This window comes from Puma concolor, chromosome A1, assembly GCF_028749965.1.
Source record: "Puma concolor isolate L17-30 chromosome A1, mPumCon1.1.hap2, whole genome shotgun sequence".
NCBI classification, from domain to species: Eukaryota; Metazoa; Chordata; class Mammalia; order Carnivora; family Felidae; genus Puma; species Puma concolor.
The window spans coordinates 69,087,225-69,100,904 of NC_141667.1; the positions used below are offsets into that span (position 1 = coordinate 69,087,225).

The 13,680-nt window shown below is 38.6% G+C and overlaps 1 protein-coding gene across 2 annotated transcripts in view; it reads right to left on the reverse strand.

The window, feature by feature from the left end:
- Positions 1 to 1,219: 1,219 nt before the first annotated feature.
- Positions 1,220 to 13,680, reverse strand: part of CAMK4 (calcium/calmodulin dependent protein kinase IV) — a 222,421-nt gene continuing 209,960 nt past the window's right edge. For both annotated transcript variants that reach the window (XM_086684346.1, XM_025924388.2), the window contains 2 exons: positions 10,103 to 10,255; positions 1,220 to 8,498 (listed from right to left, as the gene is read on the reverse strand). In XM_086684346.1, the coding sequence (XP_086540472.1) occupies positions 8,058 to 8,498; positions 10,103 to 10,255 (594 nt within the window). In that variant the 3' untranslated portion in view covers positions 1,220 to 8,057. The remainder of the gene's footprint in view (positions 8,499 to 10,102; positions 10,256 to 13,680) is intronic.

Below are 13,680 nucleotides of genomic sequence, written 5' to 3' on the forward strand. Positions count from 1 at the left end.
AATCTTTATGTCTTGCCTCTCCTGTCCAGTAGAGTCTCCATCTTGCACATGAGCCGTGAGGAAGTGGCAGGCAAGTGATCTCTTTTCTCCTGAGTCCAGTGTATCCCAGCGGCACATCATATGATTAATTACTGCAGCGCTTTAAAGAAAGCAGTATAGTATTTAGTTAGAATCATGATAGAAGTTTAGATATTCCTAATAATAGGCTGATAATAGGTCTTGTACTCAATATCTCATTTGTAACCTTTGGTTACAGATGTTCAAAGTCAACAAAGGTCACGCATACCTACATTTCTCAGTATCTGGGTTACCTGCTTCCCTTAAGGCAGATATTGTGAAATGAATCATTTCTCTGTGACAGAAATAGACTAAGAGAAGGGCCCTTCTTGGATTTCTAAATATGTAAGAAAAGTAAAAGCAAGCATTTATTCAAGGCCCTCTCTTTTGAAAGAAATGAAATATCTCTCAGAATATCCTCAGAAAAACATGGGGATTGGAAAGTAGTTTCCTTACATAAAAGAAATGGCTGTTTGCCTGTCAGTGAGCTATTGGTGAGCAAGTTATTGTCATAGAAAGCCACATAATAAAGCATATTATTTACTAAAACTGGTTGAATGAAAACCCAGTTGTTATAAATTACTTAAGAATATTCTGAAGGATTCAAAACCAAAGGCTCTGTTACTTCTTAGTTTACTGAAGTAACAGCTGAAGACCAACTTAAATGTGAGCAAGTATCAGTGTAAGATGTCATTTACATGATTTTAAATATAAGGATCAAATTTCTAAAACATGCTCAAAATGCTAGAAATCTTTTTTAATTCCTCTCTGAACAAAGTCAATTCATATTCTAAATTAATTTTTTTCAGGAATGATGCCATTTGGAATTTTTAGTTCTGTAGGGATACTTCAGTGTTAAGTTGTACAGACAGCACAATTATTGTTGTGAGACAATCTGCTCTGTTGTGAGACAAAGCTCTCCTAGCTTCCTCTGGGAATTAGAACCTTACGTCAAGTAGAGGAAAGTCATGGAAATCTCTCAGATGTTCGCAAAAAAGCATGGGTGCCATGATAGGCCAGGGTCATCAGGTTTTTTTTTCTGTAGAGAGCCAGATAGACATGTTACGCTTTGCTGGGCTATCTAGTTCTCTCTGTTGAAACTTCTCAACTCTGTTCTAGTAGCATGAAAGCAACCAGACAATATGTAAATAAATGAGCATGGTCATGTTCCAATAAAAACTTTATTTATAAAAACAGGCTTCTGGTGGATTTGGTCTGTGAACCATAGTTTGCCTGATTCCTGAAAATTATTCTTTGGAAATTTAAATTTATTTCCTTGGGCTATTATGTGGAAATTTCTTTTTAAAAAATGCACATATAAGTTTTATATGTATATCATAAAGACCATAGATAAAAGAATGATCATCGATATTCAAATAAGAAAGTATAAACATTAGCTTCTAACTCATTTACTACTAATAATATCTTTTGCCTGATACGCTTAGTTCATTGGGCATAAGGAATTACTTGAACCTTTTTAAACCCATCTGCTGTTCCCACTCAGTGAACTCACAAGAAATTTTAAATTTTCAAGGGAAACACAGCAACATCTATCAGATATGGAATGCAATACTACTATTAGGTTGTTTGGACCTAAGTACTTAATAAATGGACATGTTAGATAATTCTTTTGGCTTTGGGAAGACCATGAAAATAATACTGAGACTAAGGATGTATGAATAGAAACACCTTGGGAAATTCTAACATAAGAACCTGGACAATAAAAATGTAAACAAAATCATAACTCGTGAATATGTTATTTGTACTCTATGCTAATGTAAGTCGCTTCATGATAGACGATAAAATAGGTCAGGTTAACAGGGAGCAGCTATAAGATGATAGTTTTCAAATGACAGTCATACTTACTTGTATCTTTTACAAACCAGATTAACTACTATACATGTAACAAGGAAAGGACAAAGAAAGGACCAACCTTGTACATTTTTTCTACAACTGATTATCAGAGTGAGAGCACTTAGGGAAAAACAGTAGCTTTCAAAAATTCTAATGTGAAGCCTATTGTATTTGAATATCCCAAAATAGTATTTTAAATGGAAAATAGTATTTTAACTGACTGAAGATTAAATGTCATTTTTAACAATGAGTCACAACAAAAATTACACAGATATAAATATCCCATATCCATGGGTTTTCCAGGTCAATCTTCAAAATGTGCTGAAAACAACTATTAATAACAAGCATGATTTTGTAGTCTTAGCATTGCTGCTTAGAGTTTCAAACTAAATTGTGGGCCACCAAGGGCCCCGCATTTCTCCAACCAGTCTGGGATACTCCTTCCAGGGTTTTAGCAGATCTCACAAGCCTAGAGGGCAGCCTGATGGCCAGAAGGATGAAGCAAAACATTGATTTGGGACAAGTGGTAGCAAACCAAGACACAGGGAAGAGTAACTGACTCGTGGAATCCCATTTTTTCATACTGAATAATAGCAATATACCAGTATTCAAACAGCATCAGTTTCAGTCAGAGCATGGGAAGAGATTTCCTTCCATCTGGCTCATTTGAGCTCAGCCAGGTCAGACGCCTAGTGTCTTCTGAGCAATGTCTGATTCCTGTGAAGGAGTCAGATGGTCCGCTCTCATTCAAGTCTTCCATCTTGCCCTAGGTGGACCTCTGGGCCAGGTAACAGGGAAAAGGCTGAGTCTTGAAGGAAGTTAAAATCATGCAATCAAATCCTCTAGAGTATATCACAAGCATTTATGAAAATTGGAATTTTAAACAAGCCAACATAAATTAGTCAAGTTTGTTATTGCTCTCCAAGGTAAGTATATAAATGGTTGGGCTTTGTGAGCTGAGATTACATTATCTGATCTCAGGTGATATCTGAAAGGAGTAATAATGACAAAAACTGGCCCTTAGTAGATAAGAATGTAGAAAGAGGAAATGATGAATTTGGTAACCATGGTGGGTAGCTGATCTCTCTCCAGTCGTCTTTTTTCCCCCTTATTTGTCAAGGAACCAGAAACTCACCCTGAGTTGTGCCAAGGGGAGAAAAGGACTTTGAAAAAAATGTATAGAAAATTATTGGGTACATTTCTATTCATCATGTAGTTATGAATATTGTAATATTAATATTGCAATTGCATGCACATAATGTTTTTAAAAACCACGGGTGACACACAGTCTAGCCATTAAGCAGTATTTAACTAGTAAATGCTCAAATGTTAGCAACGACCCTAATCGGGAACATATCTGTGATGAACATTGAGGAAATTGGAATATGACCTAAGAGACAGTGATTGTAAGGATATTACAAATCCTATTATGTCTGGAAATTTTGCACCATCTAAAGCAGACCTACATAACCAGTCTATACTCCACAATGACGATAAATTACATAATGGCATTGTAATTATGTAATTGACTCTGCTCGGTATATTTATTTCAATTTTTCGTGGAGTCAACCTTCATCCAGAAAAACCGAGTGCTGATTCACTTCGTTGACTTCTGTTTTTCTGTTCTTTCTTTCTTTTTCTTTCTTTCTTTCTTTCTTTCTTTCTTTCTTTCTTTCTTTCTTTCTTTCTTTCTTTCTGGTTTTTGTTTGTTTGTTTTTGCATTTGCTTTGCAAGAACAATCCTACAACAGAATAAATGGCTTAGTAATTTTACTCTTTGCCTTTTCTGGCATTTACTTTTTTTTTTTCTAATTTGAAATGCGACCAGATGCTTCTGTGAAATAAAAACTGAATTATGAAACACAATGGCTCTAAATCTTCAGTCTGTAGGCAATCCACCAACAGTTACCTTGCATGTGAAACTGGAAATAGGGGTTGCTAGATATTCTAAGTTACAAAATATGTTTTAAATACTATGTAATTGAGGTCACAGTAATAGGCAAACTATTCCTTTCTTTTTTTAAGTTTGCCACTCAACATGGCTATAGAACTTTGAGGACTATTCTAAAATAGCAGTATATAAGAAAATTCTAAGTCTTTGAATCCATGTATAATGGCAGTGTTGATTGAACAGTTCTGAGGAAATCTAAAAAGATCCAGCCAACGGTCATTCTTATTTTGGGGGTTACTGGGATATTCTCACCCTCCCCAAACGATCTTCATCACACGAATTTAGTATGTTCGGGTGATTTGTAGAACGAAATATTGCCTGTAACAAAATGATGCCCACCTCAGTCCAGCCTTAAAAAAATGCAATTAAGGGTCTGCGTGTAGTCCCTCCTGAGTGGGGACACATGGTTTCATACACAAGAATACTGTTGATGTTATGGCAGTACTCAGGAGACTCGAGCCTGAAGTCAAGATTCCAGGGCCCAGAGAGGGATTAGAGGGACTGTGGCAAACAGACAATTTTGCAATGCCCAGGAAGGCATTGTTCTCTAAAAGTCGTGATGGGAAATCTTCCTTTGAAGTACATGATTAAGCAGATGTGGCCAATAGAGTTTTTACTTATTTTGGTCTGTGACATTTCGGAAACATTTTCTTTTTGGCCTCCTACCAACTCATCAGTATGGAAAACTGAGGCAGCTCAAATCTAAGCATAGAAATTCATGTGTCATTTTTGCTTTAGAAGTGCACTCTAGAACAGTTTTGTTCCAAAACATTAGCCACTAGTCATGTGTGGCTATTGAGCACTTGATGTCCTAAAGGTGTAATATATATATATATATATATATATATATATATATATATATATACACACACACACACACACATACTCCTGATTTTTAAAACAATATAAAAATAATAAATTCAAAATATCTCAATAATTTTTCATATTGATTATACATTGGGATTATAGCACTTGTTCTAGATGATAACTTCTACAACCATGTTATTCTAATTTCTCCCTTATTTATGTATTTGTGGGGCAAATGAGCTCTTACAGCCTGAAAAACCCAGTGGGATTCTGACTAGACTTTTTAAATGTGAGAAATAATAATTACCATAATTCTTCATGGTAAAATAGTCTAGTTCATGCTATGTATCTGAACTTATTTGAGAAACAAAAATCAATAATGTATTAACTGTCAGCTCTAAAATGCAAAACAGAATTTATTGTTCTGTGCTAAAATAACCTTAATGTTTTTGCTTTGTGACTATATTGTCTTAATTAAAGGTAACATTATGAAAGAGTTTGTCAAATTAAGGCTCTTTCTACAACAGTCTACCATTATTTAGCTAAGTAATCTTTGTGGGGTTGTTGTTGTTGTTGTTTTTTAATGTTTACTTTTGAGAGAGAGAGAGCATGAGCAGGGGAGGGGCAGAAAGAGAGGGAGACACAGAATTCAAAACAGGCTCCAGGCTCTCAGCTGTCAGCACAGAGTCCAATGTGGGGCTAGAACTCATGAACATGAGATCATGACCTGAGCTGAAGTCAGATGCTTAATGGACTAAGCCACCCAGGCGCCCCTAGCTAAGTTAATCTTTGAGATAGATAACAGATCTCTTTTAAATAAAGAAGATAAATGTTTGTTGTTCTTTCAAAATGGTTAATCTAATTATCCTAACAGATTGTATTTCTGTTAAATCTTAGATTGAATCGTTTGGCTGAAATGACCAATTTTTGTGAAAGTCTGACTTGTTTTTGCATTGAAATGACAAAGTTAGTCACTATTTTGGCATCATCAGGACTTCATCTTTTACAGTCAAAATTTAAAACTCCCGTTAATCTTTAGAAAGTGCAATTTACAGGTTAAAAAAAAAAAATAGAGGAAATCACCCTCAGGTGCTCAAGTACTCACCAAGGAAAAGGCATGGGTACTCATTTAAATGGGTAAATTCTTAAACACACACTAGCCTTTCGCATCCGCTACTGCTGGAGCTCCTGTTAACACAGGCCACAGGCAGCGCAGTCAGCCTGAGTGATGGATCAGAGAATGACTGCCCTCCCTGGGAACACTGTGGGGGTGGACGGGGCCCGGAAGGGCAACACCTAATGATGTTCCAACAATGCCACTGTCCAGTAAGATCCATTTCCCTCTCTTCTTTCCTTTTCCAGTATATGGGACAACGACCCTATCTGCCTGTTAAGTCTCATTAGGAAAAGCACACCGGGCAATTGATCTTCTTAAATGGAAATGTTAATGCTTAGTGAAGAAGGCATTCTTAAAGATTAAAAAGAGTGAGCCCTTTATAATTACTAACCTGGAAATTCTGAGAGAATAAAGAAGGAAGGAAAGAAACGGGAGAAAATAAGTACTCTCAACTAGCTAAAACAAAAAATAATCTTCTGAGCCCAGATGATGTGCTCTTTAAGGGCTTTTTCCTCTGTCCATGTCGGTGACCCATCAGGCCCTTAAACCACGGACGATGAGAAGTCCTACCTTTTCTTCTTATGACAACAGTAGTAAAGGAAGGTTTGCGCTTGGAAAGCAGAGTATCTACCAAGGTCCAGGAGCCCGCAGGAACCAGAGATTTAATTTCATTTTCCAATTTGACAGTTTTGAGGAAGAGCCAAAAGAATTTAAGATCTTTTTTCGGTGAAGATTTTTATGTGACAGTCATTTTTACTGTCCATATTTTGGTCTCTGAAAATAATCCTTTTTTAAAACTGAGGAAACCTATTTGTGATGCATAATTTGATAAAAATGTTCACTTCATCTCAAACTAGAAAGAAATATGAGGTACTTGGAATTTAGGTGTGGTTTCTATAAGGGAAAAGTGTTCATATGAAAAATCAAAGAAAAATACTTTGAAAAAAAATCATAATGAAGTATTAGGTCTAATGTTACAGCTTCTTGTGAGTCTGATTTGAAATCAGTGCTCTTTCTTTGTTTCTTTTTGTTTTTGTTTTTGTTTTTTAAGGCAAATAAAATGTTGCACTGTCCTAAATTTCTTGGCATGGAAACTAAAAAACTACATTGTAAGATGTGGGCACTTCTATTCCAAGTATGAGAAAAAGATATACCAGATTTTCTGAAATATCTTTAGTTCATAAGCAATATTTCTAGTTCATCATCAACTGAAGGGAAAAAGGACTTTCATAAACAAAAGTTTCCTTACTCTAGTAAAGTGGATGATCTTATAATGGAATATTATTCTCACTCTATTCAGACATTTTGGCACCAGCCTGTGGGGTAGATTTTTCTGAATATTTGAAACTCGGTAAATACAGAGTTTATTCATAAAAATGTCACGGTCTTTAAAGTTGTACAAACTCATGAATAAATCCAATTGTATCTGAAAATGACAAGCAGTCAACCTTTGTTAGTTTAGGTCTAGGCCTTAGCTCCTTCTCTTCCCTCAGTTTCTTTAGCCTACCTTAAGTGTTGTCCGTGAGAAAGAAACTGTATTAGCATGGGAAGGAAGGGATATATCTCTCAGCAGGAGTCTGTAAAATACTTTCTCCAGGATTATAAAATGGCAGGATTTTGTGATAGAACATTTTTGGTTATTAGTAATATAGTGTGTATAAATAAGGACAAAATTAGAAAGCATTTGCTACACAAGCTTTAAGGGCATTTTGTTTCATGGCCCTTAAGTATGCTTCAACTTCTTACCATTGTAAGTGGGATTTTTTATATGTACCATAAAACTGCACCCTATAACCATCTCCTTGTAAACAGTTTGAACACACTGAAAAGTATAATGTGAATGCCATGGGAACATGTCTTATAGCATTACCTAATATTGAGCAACAGTCCAAAGGAATTACTGCCTTGTGAAGAAATCCAAAGGATGTATGATGGCTAGGTTTTCAAAGCAAAAACAATGTGTTACTAGTTACTTCAAATGTATGCTACTGGTCCCTGAAAATGTATGTTTTTAAAATGTATGTTGTTTACTCAAAATTTCAAATTTAACTCATCAGCATTAGGTATCCATTACATACCAGAGAAGACACTATTTTTTCATAAAGCAGTCACATGCATGAAGTTAGGATTACCAACTGATATATATGTATTTTTTTTTGCACCTCAAAAAACAGAATCACTATAATGCAGATCATGCTTCTACATCTTCCTTGCTGAAGGACAAAACATACAAAGTGCCCGCATTTGGCCTCCCGACTGGAAAGAAGCCAAATCAGTACTCTGGCAGGATCACATCATTCTGCTGAGCTCCAAATACCACAGCCGGGTTTTCTTGCTCTTGTTTGGAGGCTGCTGCTTCCTCCAAGGTCTTCAGCTTCTCCTCTACTAGGCCCTCCTCGATTTCCGGGTCAGCCACCTTTGTCCCATCTTCTATTGCTTTGGGCACCGCACTGGCGGCCTTGGCAGCACTTATATCAGCATCTTTAACTTCTTCTACGGCCTGTACCTTCATCAGCTCAGCCTCTGCCCGCTCAACTGCCACTGGGGCCCCACTTCCTTGAACTTCGTCTCCTTCTGAGATAGCTTTAACATCTTCACTGCCATCCTGAATCGAAGAAGGTGCCTGGCCGGCCTTCTGGCTCTCTTGGATGCTGCTGTGGCTGCTGCTGGCGCTTCCCAGCCGGGAAGAGGCCACCACGGCCTTCACTGCTGCCTGATTAGAAACAGAGAAGTGTCAGGTGTCACCTGCACTTAAAATCCCCAATCAGAGCTCCATCTCAGCTTTGCATGTTCCAGACATATTTATTATTCCAAGATGGTTGAATGAAAACTTGTATGGAGCATAAACAGAAAAATCTCTTTAATCCCAAGCTAGAGTATTTAATCATCTAGACCAGTGAAAGCTTGAGTAAATATGTTTGCCCATGGATAACCTGGTTTCAAATATTTTGGACTTTGTTTCCTAAAGTATTTGTTTCATGGAACACTAGTATTATGTGACAAAAGAATTCCATGGTTAGGTTTGTTTGAGAAGTCCTGGGTTCAGTCAAGGTTATTTAATCCATAGTATTTCAGATCAATTTGACCACAGAGCCCTTAAGGTTCATTTAGTCTTTATCAGCCTGTAAGTGATGGCTGAATCGAACGTTATTTTTGACCTTCAGCTGTTCTCTGAAATTCTCTGGATATACAGTCAGTCCTAAACACCATTATGTAAGAGAAAAGCATCTAATATATCTTCTATGTATATTCTATAAAAAGATATATTTTGGACAGTTTTCTGTATCACATGAATTACAGTTGACACTTGAACAACATGCGTTTGAATTGCAAGGGTCCATTTACATGCAGATTTTTTTCAATAGATACATTGAAAAGTGTTTTAGAGATTTTCAACAATTTGAAAAAACTCACAGATGAAGTATGTAGCCTAGAAATACCCGAAATGTTAAGAAAAAATTAGGTATTATTGTAAGGATATAGTACATAAAACATTGAACATAAAAACTATGCATTAATTGACTGTTATCTCTAAGGCTACCAGTCAACAGTAGGCTATTAGTGATTAAGTTTTGGGGGAGCCGAAAGTTATAGGTAGATCAACTGTGTTGAGGGGTTGGTGCTCCTAAACCCAGGATTGTTCAAAGGTTAATTGTATTTTAATTTTTACCAAGTATTGTAATTTATCTACATTACATTATAGTTTTTAAAAGTTTCCCAATTTTCACATATTCAGAAAGAAAACTTTCTGAATATGTACCAGTTTCCTGAGCAATGCTGTTTAAGCAGTTCAGTCACAATTAAATGAGTAGCAGTGATAATGTGTTTCGTGAGTAAATCTCAACATATAACACATTTCCCTTTATTAATAATGAATTCTTTAAAAAATTTTTAATGCTTATTTATTTCTGGGGGGGGAGAGAGAGAGAGAGAGAGAGAGAGAGAGTGAGAGCATGAGTGGGGAAGGGACAGAGAAAGAGGGAGACACAGAATCTGAAGCAGGCTCCAGGCTCTGAGCTATCAGCTAAGAGCCCGACACAGGGCTTGAACTCATGGACTGCGAGATCATGACCTGAGCTGAAGTTGGACACTTAACCGACTGAGCCACCCAGGTGCCCCAATAATGAATTCTTAAGAGAGAATAACATAACTGTCAGTGGCTTTACATTGTTGGGATTTCAAAGCAGGATTTTCCCTGGTACCATAGGAGATAAATAATATTATTAGATGAAGAATAGTGGGATTATCTTTAATAGTTGAAACTAAGAGAGAGATTTTTTTTTTTTTTAACAGAAAAAACAAATCTACAAATCTTACCTTAAGCTTGCGTCGGGCATTGAATTCTTGGAGCTTCTTTTGAGCGGTATCCATGTGTACAAAATTAGCTGCTTTGCCTGTGACCCATGGGTGCTGGAGAGCTTGGAAAGTAGTCAGCCGTTTCTTAGGATCCAAAACAATTAATTTTCTAACCTGAAACGATAAAGAACCGTAGATTTCTTAGGGAGATTTTTTTATGGCTTGCCCCTCAGCTTGTGAATTTCTATTTTCCTAGCAATACCATGAAATATACATTAAAAAAAAAAAAGCTTTTAAGCCGTCAGTAGTCACTGTACTGATAGCTTCAGGTAGCAGCAGCTGAGGGGGTCTGAGAAGACAGTGGTGTGCACCAGCTAAGAGCCTAAACTTGCAGACAGTTTTCCAAGGGAGGTTAAAGAAACAGGTCCTGGCTTGCCTGTGGACTGTCTGAAGGAGAACGAGCATCTGAATAATTCTAGGCTGTACTTCATACCACTTAGAATTCAGAACTTGTTGGGGCGCCTGGGTGGCTCAGTCGGTTAAGTGTCCGACTTCAGCTCAGGTCACGATCTCGCAGTTTGTGGGTTCGAGCCCCGCGTCGGGCTCTGTGCTGACAGCTCAGAGCCTGGAGCCTGTTTCAGATTCTGTGTCTCTCTTTCTGACCCTCCCCCGTTCATGCTCTACCTCTCTCTGTCTCAAAAATAAATAAAAACGTTAAAAAAAAAAAGAATTCAGAATTTGTTGTATCTCAGTGGAGATAGTATCATCGTGCATCCATCATGTTTTCTATGGGGATTAAATGGCATCAAAGGGACAGTACCATAGTCCTTACTCTTATCCCATGACTCTATGGTAAAGTTCATTCTTTCTAATACCTTCAGGGTTTTGAAGGAATAAGCCAAGTGCTGGAGTAAAAGCCTATTTAGAATCAAAGCAAAGGTGTCAGTGGTTTAGGGGCATGATTTGTTTAAAGGACTGAATTCAACCCATGGCAGACCATTCTGGAGGTTGACCCCTGAGGATGAGCAGATAATAAACTGCCAGGGAGATCAACAACCAAAATAATCTCTGGCCCTGGGCTCAGAAGGGGTGACCTGGAATGAGACAGAGACTATTTGGAGTTAGGAGGCATGTTCAAGCGCAGTTACATCTCTTACCTACTTTTGTGACCCTAGACAAAGACCCACATACTAACTGAGTCCCTGTGGACATTCTCCTAGGCCTTTTTCTTATATGATCTCATTTCCACCTTCATTCCTTTGTAAATACACTCTTATGTGCATATAAAAATGTTTCAAAATTCATATAATTCTTTCCATGACCTTATCAACTTGGAACTATTAGCTCCAATTCATAAACGAGGGATGAGAGGAAGCTCAGAAAGATGTAGTGCCTTACCTAAGGTCGGACAACTTGTAATTGGTGGAGGCTGTGTGCAAACTCAGGTCTGTCTTACCTCAGAGCTCATTTTGTGGCTACTCTACCACAGCGCCTCCATGGCAGTCCGTCAACGCCCCTGGCCTTCAGTCTGCGCATGTGGCAAATGAGGGGCTTTTGGTGTCATAGGCCTAAGGTCTTCCTAACTCTGATAAGGTAAGAAGAACTGAACACAGGCTAACACAAATCAGGCAGCAACTCAAACAAAGAACACATACCTGGTTCTCCTTTTACTTCTTTTCTGTAAAATTTGCAAAGAAATGTGTGTTTGGGGTAAGAGACAAAATTTGTAGAGGGTAGAGATGTGAGGTTGTTTGGGCTAAAACTCTGAGAGGAGGTGGTGGGAAGCACAGGTGGTTAAGGAAAATGAATGTGCAGAAGGCAGTAAAAATCTGATTGCAGTCCCCCTATAACCTGTGGGATACGTGTCCTAATAATTTTATGTAAATGGCACCTAATCTTTAGCGACAATTCACAATATTATTTCCCTCCCGTTTTTCAATGGTCCTTTTCCTCCTCCTCATCATTACCATCCTCATCCTCGTGAAAATACAAAGAATTTACTGAAATTCAGAATGTTCCCCCAAATTCCACATGTCAGCATTAATCTTTACATCTGAAGATACGAATGCACTGAATTGTTAAACTTGCTGAAGGTCAGAGAGACCCGGTGATCCTGCCAAGATTCAAACCCAAAGCCTTGCCTTGATCCGACAGCTCCCCTCACAACCTGACTCCACCATGTGTTGGCACTGTTCCCCTGCTGTTATCAGAACAGATGCAGGTTCTTCTGGTAGGTACACAGCTGTGGTACTCAAGGACTCTGTTAGTTCTGAAGTTTCATAAATTTATTAGCTCAAAGGTAAGACTTAGCTGGATGGGGGTGCCTGGGTGGCTCAGTCAGTTAAGCATCCAACTCTTGATGTCAGCTCAGGTCATGATCTCACGATCCATGAGTTCAAGCCCTGCATCAGGCTCTGCGCTGACAATGTGGAGCCTGCTTGGGATTCTCTCTCTCTGCCCCTCCCCCACTTGTGCACGTATGCTCTCTCTCTCTCTCTCTCTCTCTCAAAATAAAATAAATTAATTAAGAAAAAATTAGCTGAGGAGTGCCTGGGTGGCTCAATTGGTTGAGCATCCAGCTCTAGGTTTTGGCTCAGGTTCATGATCTCGCAGTTTTGTGGGTTTGAGCCCCACATCTGGCTCTGCCCAGGCAGTGTGGAGCCTGCTTGGGATTCTCTCTTTCCTTTCTCTTCCCCTCCCCCACTCACACTGTCTTTCAAAATAAATAAACTTAAAAAAATTAGCCGAACGAAGGAATATCACAGCTAATGCTCTTATCCACTTAATTTTCATTAGAGATGAAAAGAAAGTAAAGGAACTGTTATGGAGTTAGTTGACGGTAGTTAGTTAACATGCATTATATATCCTTAAGTCTCACAATAATCTAGACAAAGGTACTGTATCATCCCAGAAAAGAAAACTAAAGTAGAGAGATTAGATAACAAGCCCAAGGTCACACCTGTAGGTTGTAAGAAAGGGGGCACTTTAAAAAGGGGGCACTTCAGGTGTGTCAGACTTTAAAAATCTATGGTCTACTTCCTGATCCATTGTTTCATTCAGTACACATTTACTGAGTCTGCACTACATGCCCACGTGGTACTAAGACCTGGGCACACATGCCTCGACCTCTCCCAGAACTTGCAGTCCAATTAAGGAAGACCTTTCCACAAGTAAATATAACTAACAACCATCATGAAAGCGTGAGCTGGAGGCAAAGCAATAATAGTGGCGGAAGGAACAAAGCAGGTGTGGGAAGGAGGGACTGCTGAGGCGGGAGGTGGGGGGGCGGCAAAGCTACCCCAAGGGAGTCAAATGGCAACTGCGGCTTGACATGAAGAGTTACCCATGCGAGAGGTGTGTGTGCACGTGTGTGTGTGTGTGTGTGTGTGTGTGTGTGTGTGTGTGTATGTGCACACGTGTGAGAGAGAGGCAGTATGGAGGAAGAGGCTGGAAGATAGGAGGAAGAACGTTACAAAGCAGAGGAAAGAGTAACGGCCCACACGCTGAGCTATCCTGACGAGGGGCTGTTAGTCTGGTATCCTGGTGTGAAGACAGACCAGAGGACAGTCTGTGAAATGGGTGGCATGGGCAGGGTGACA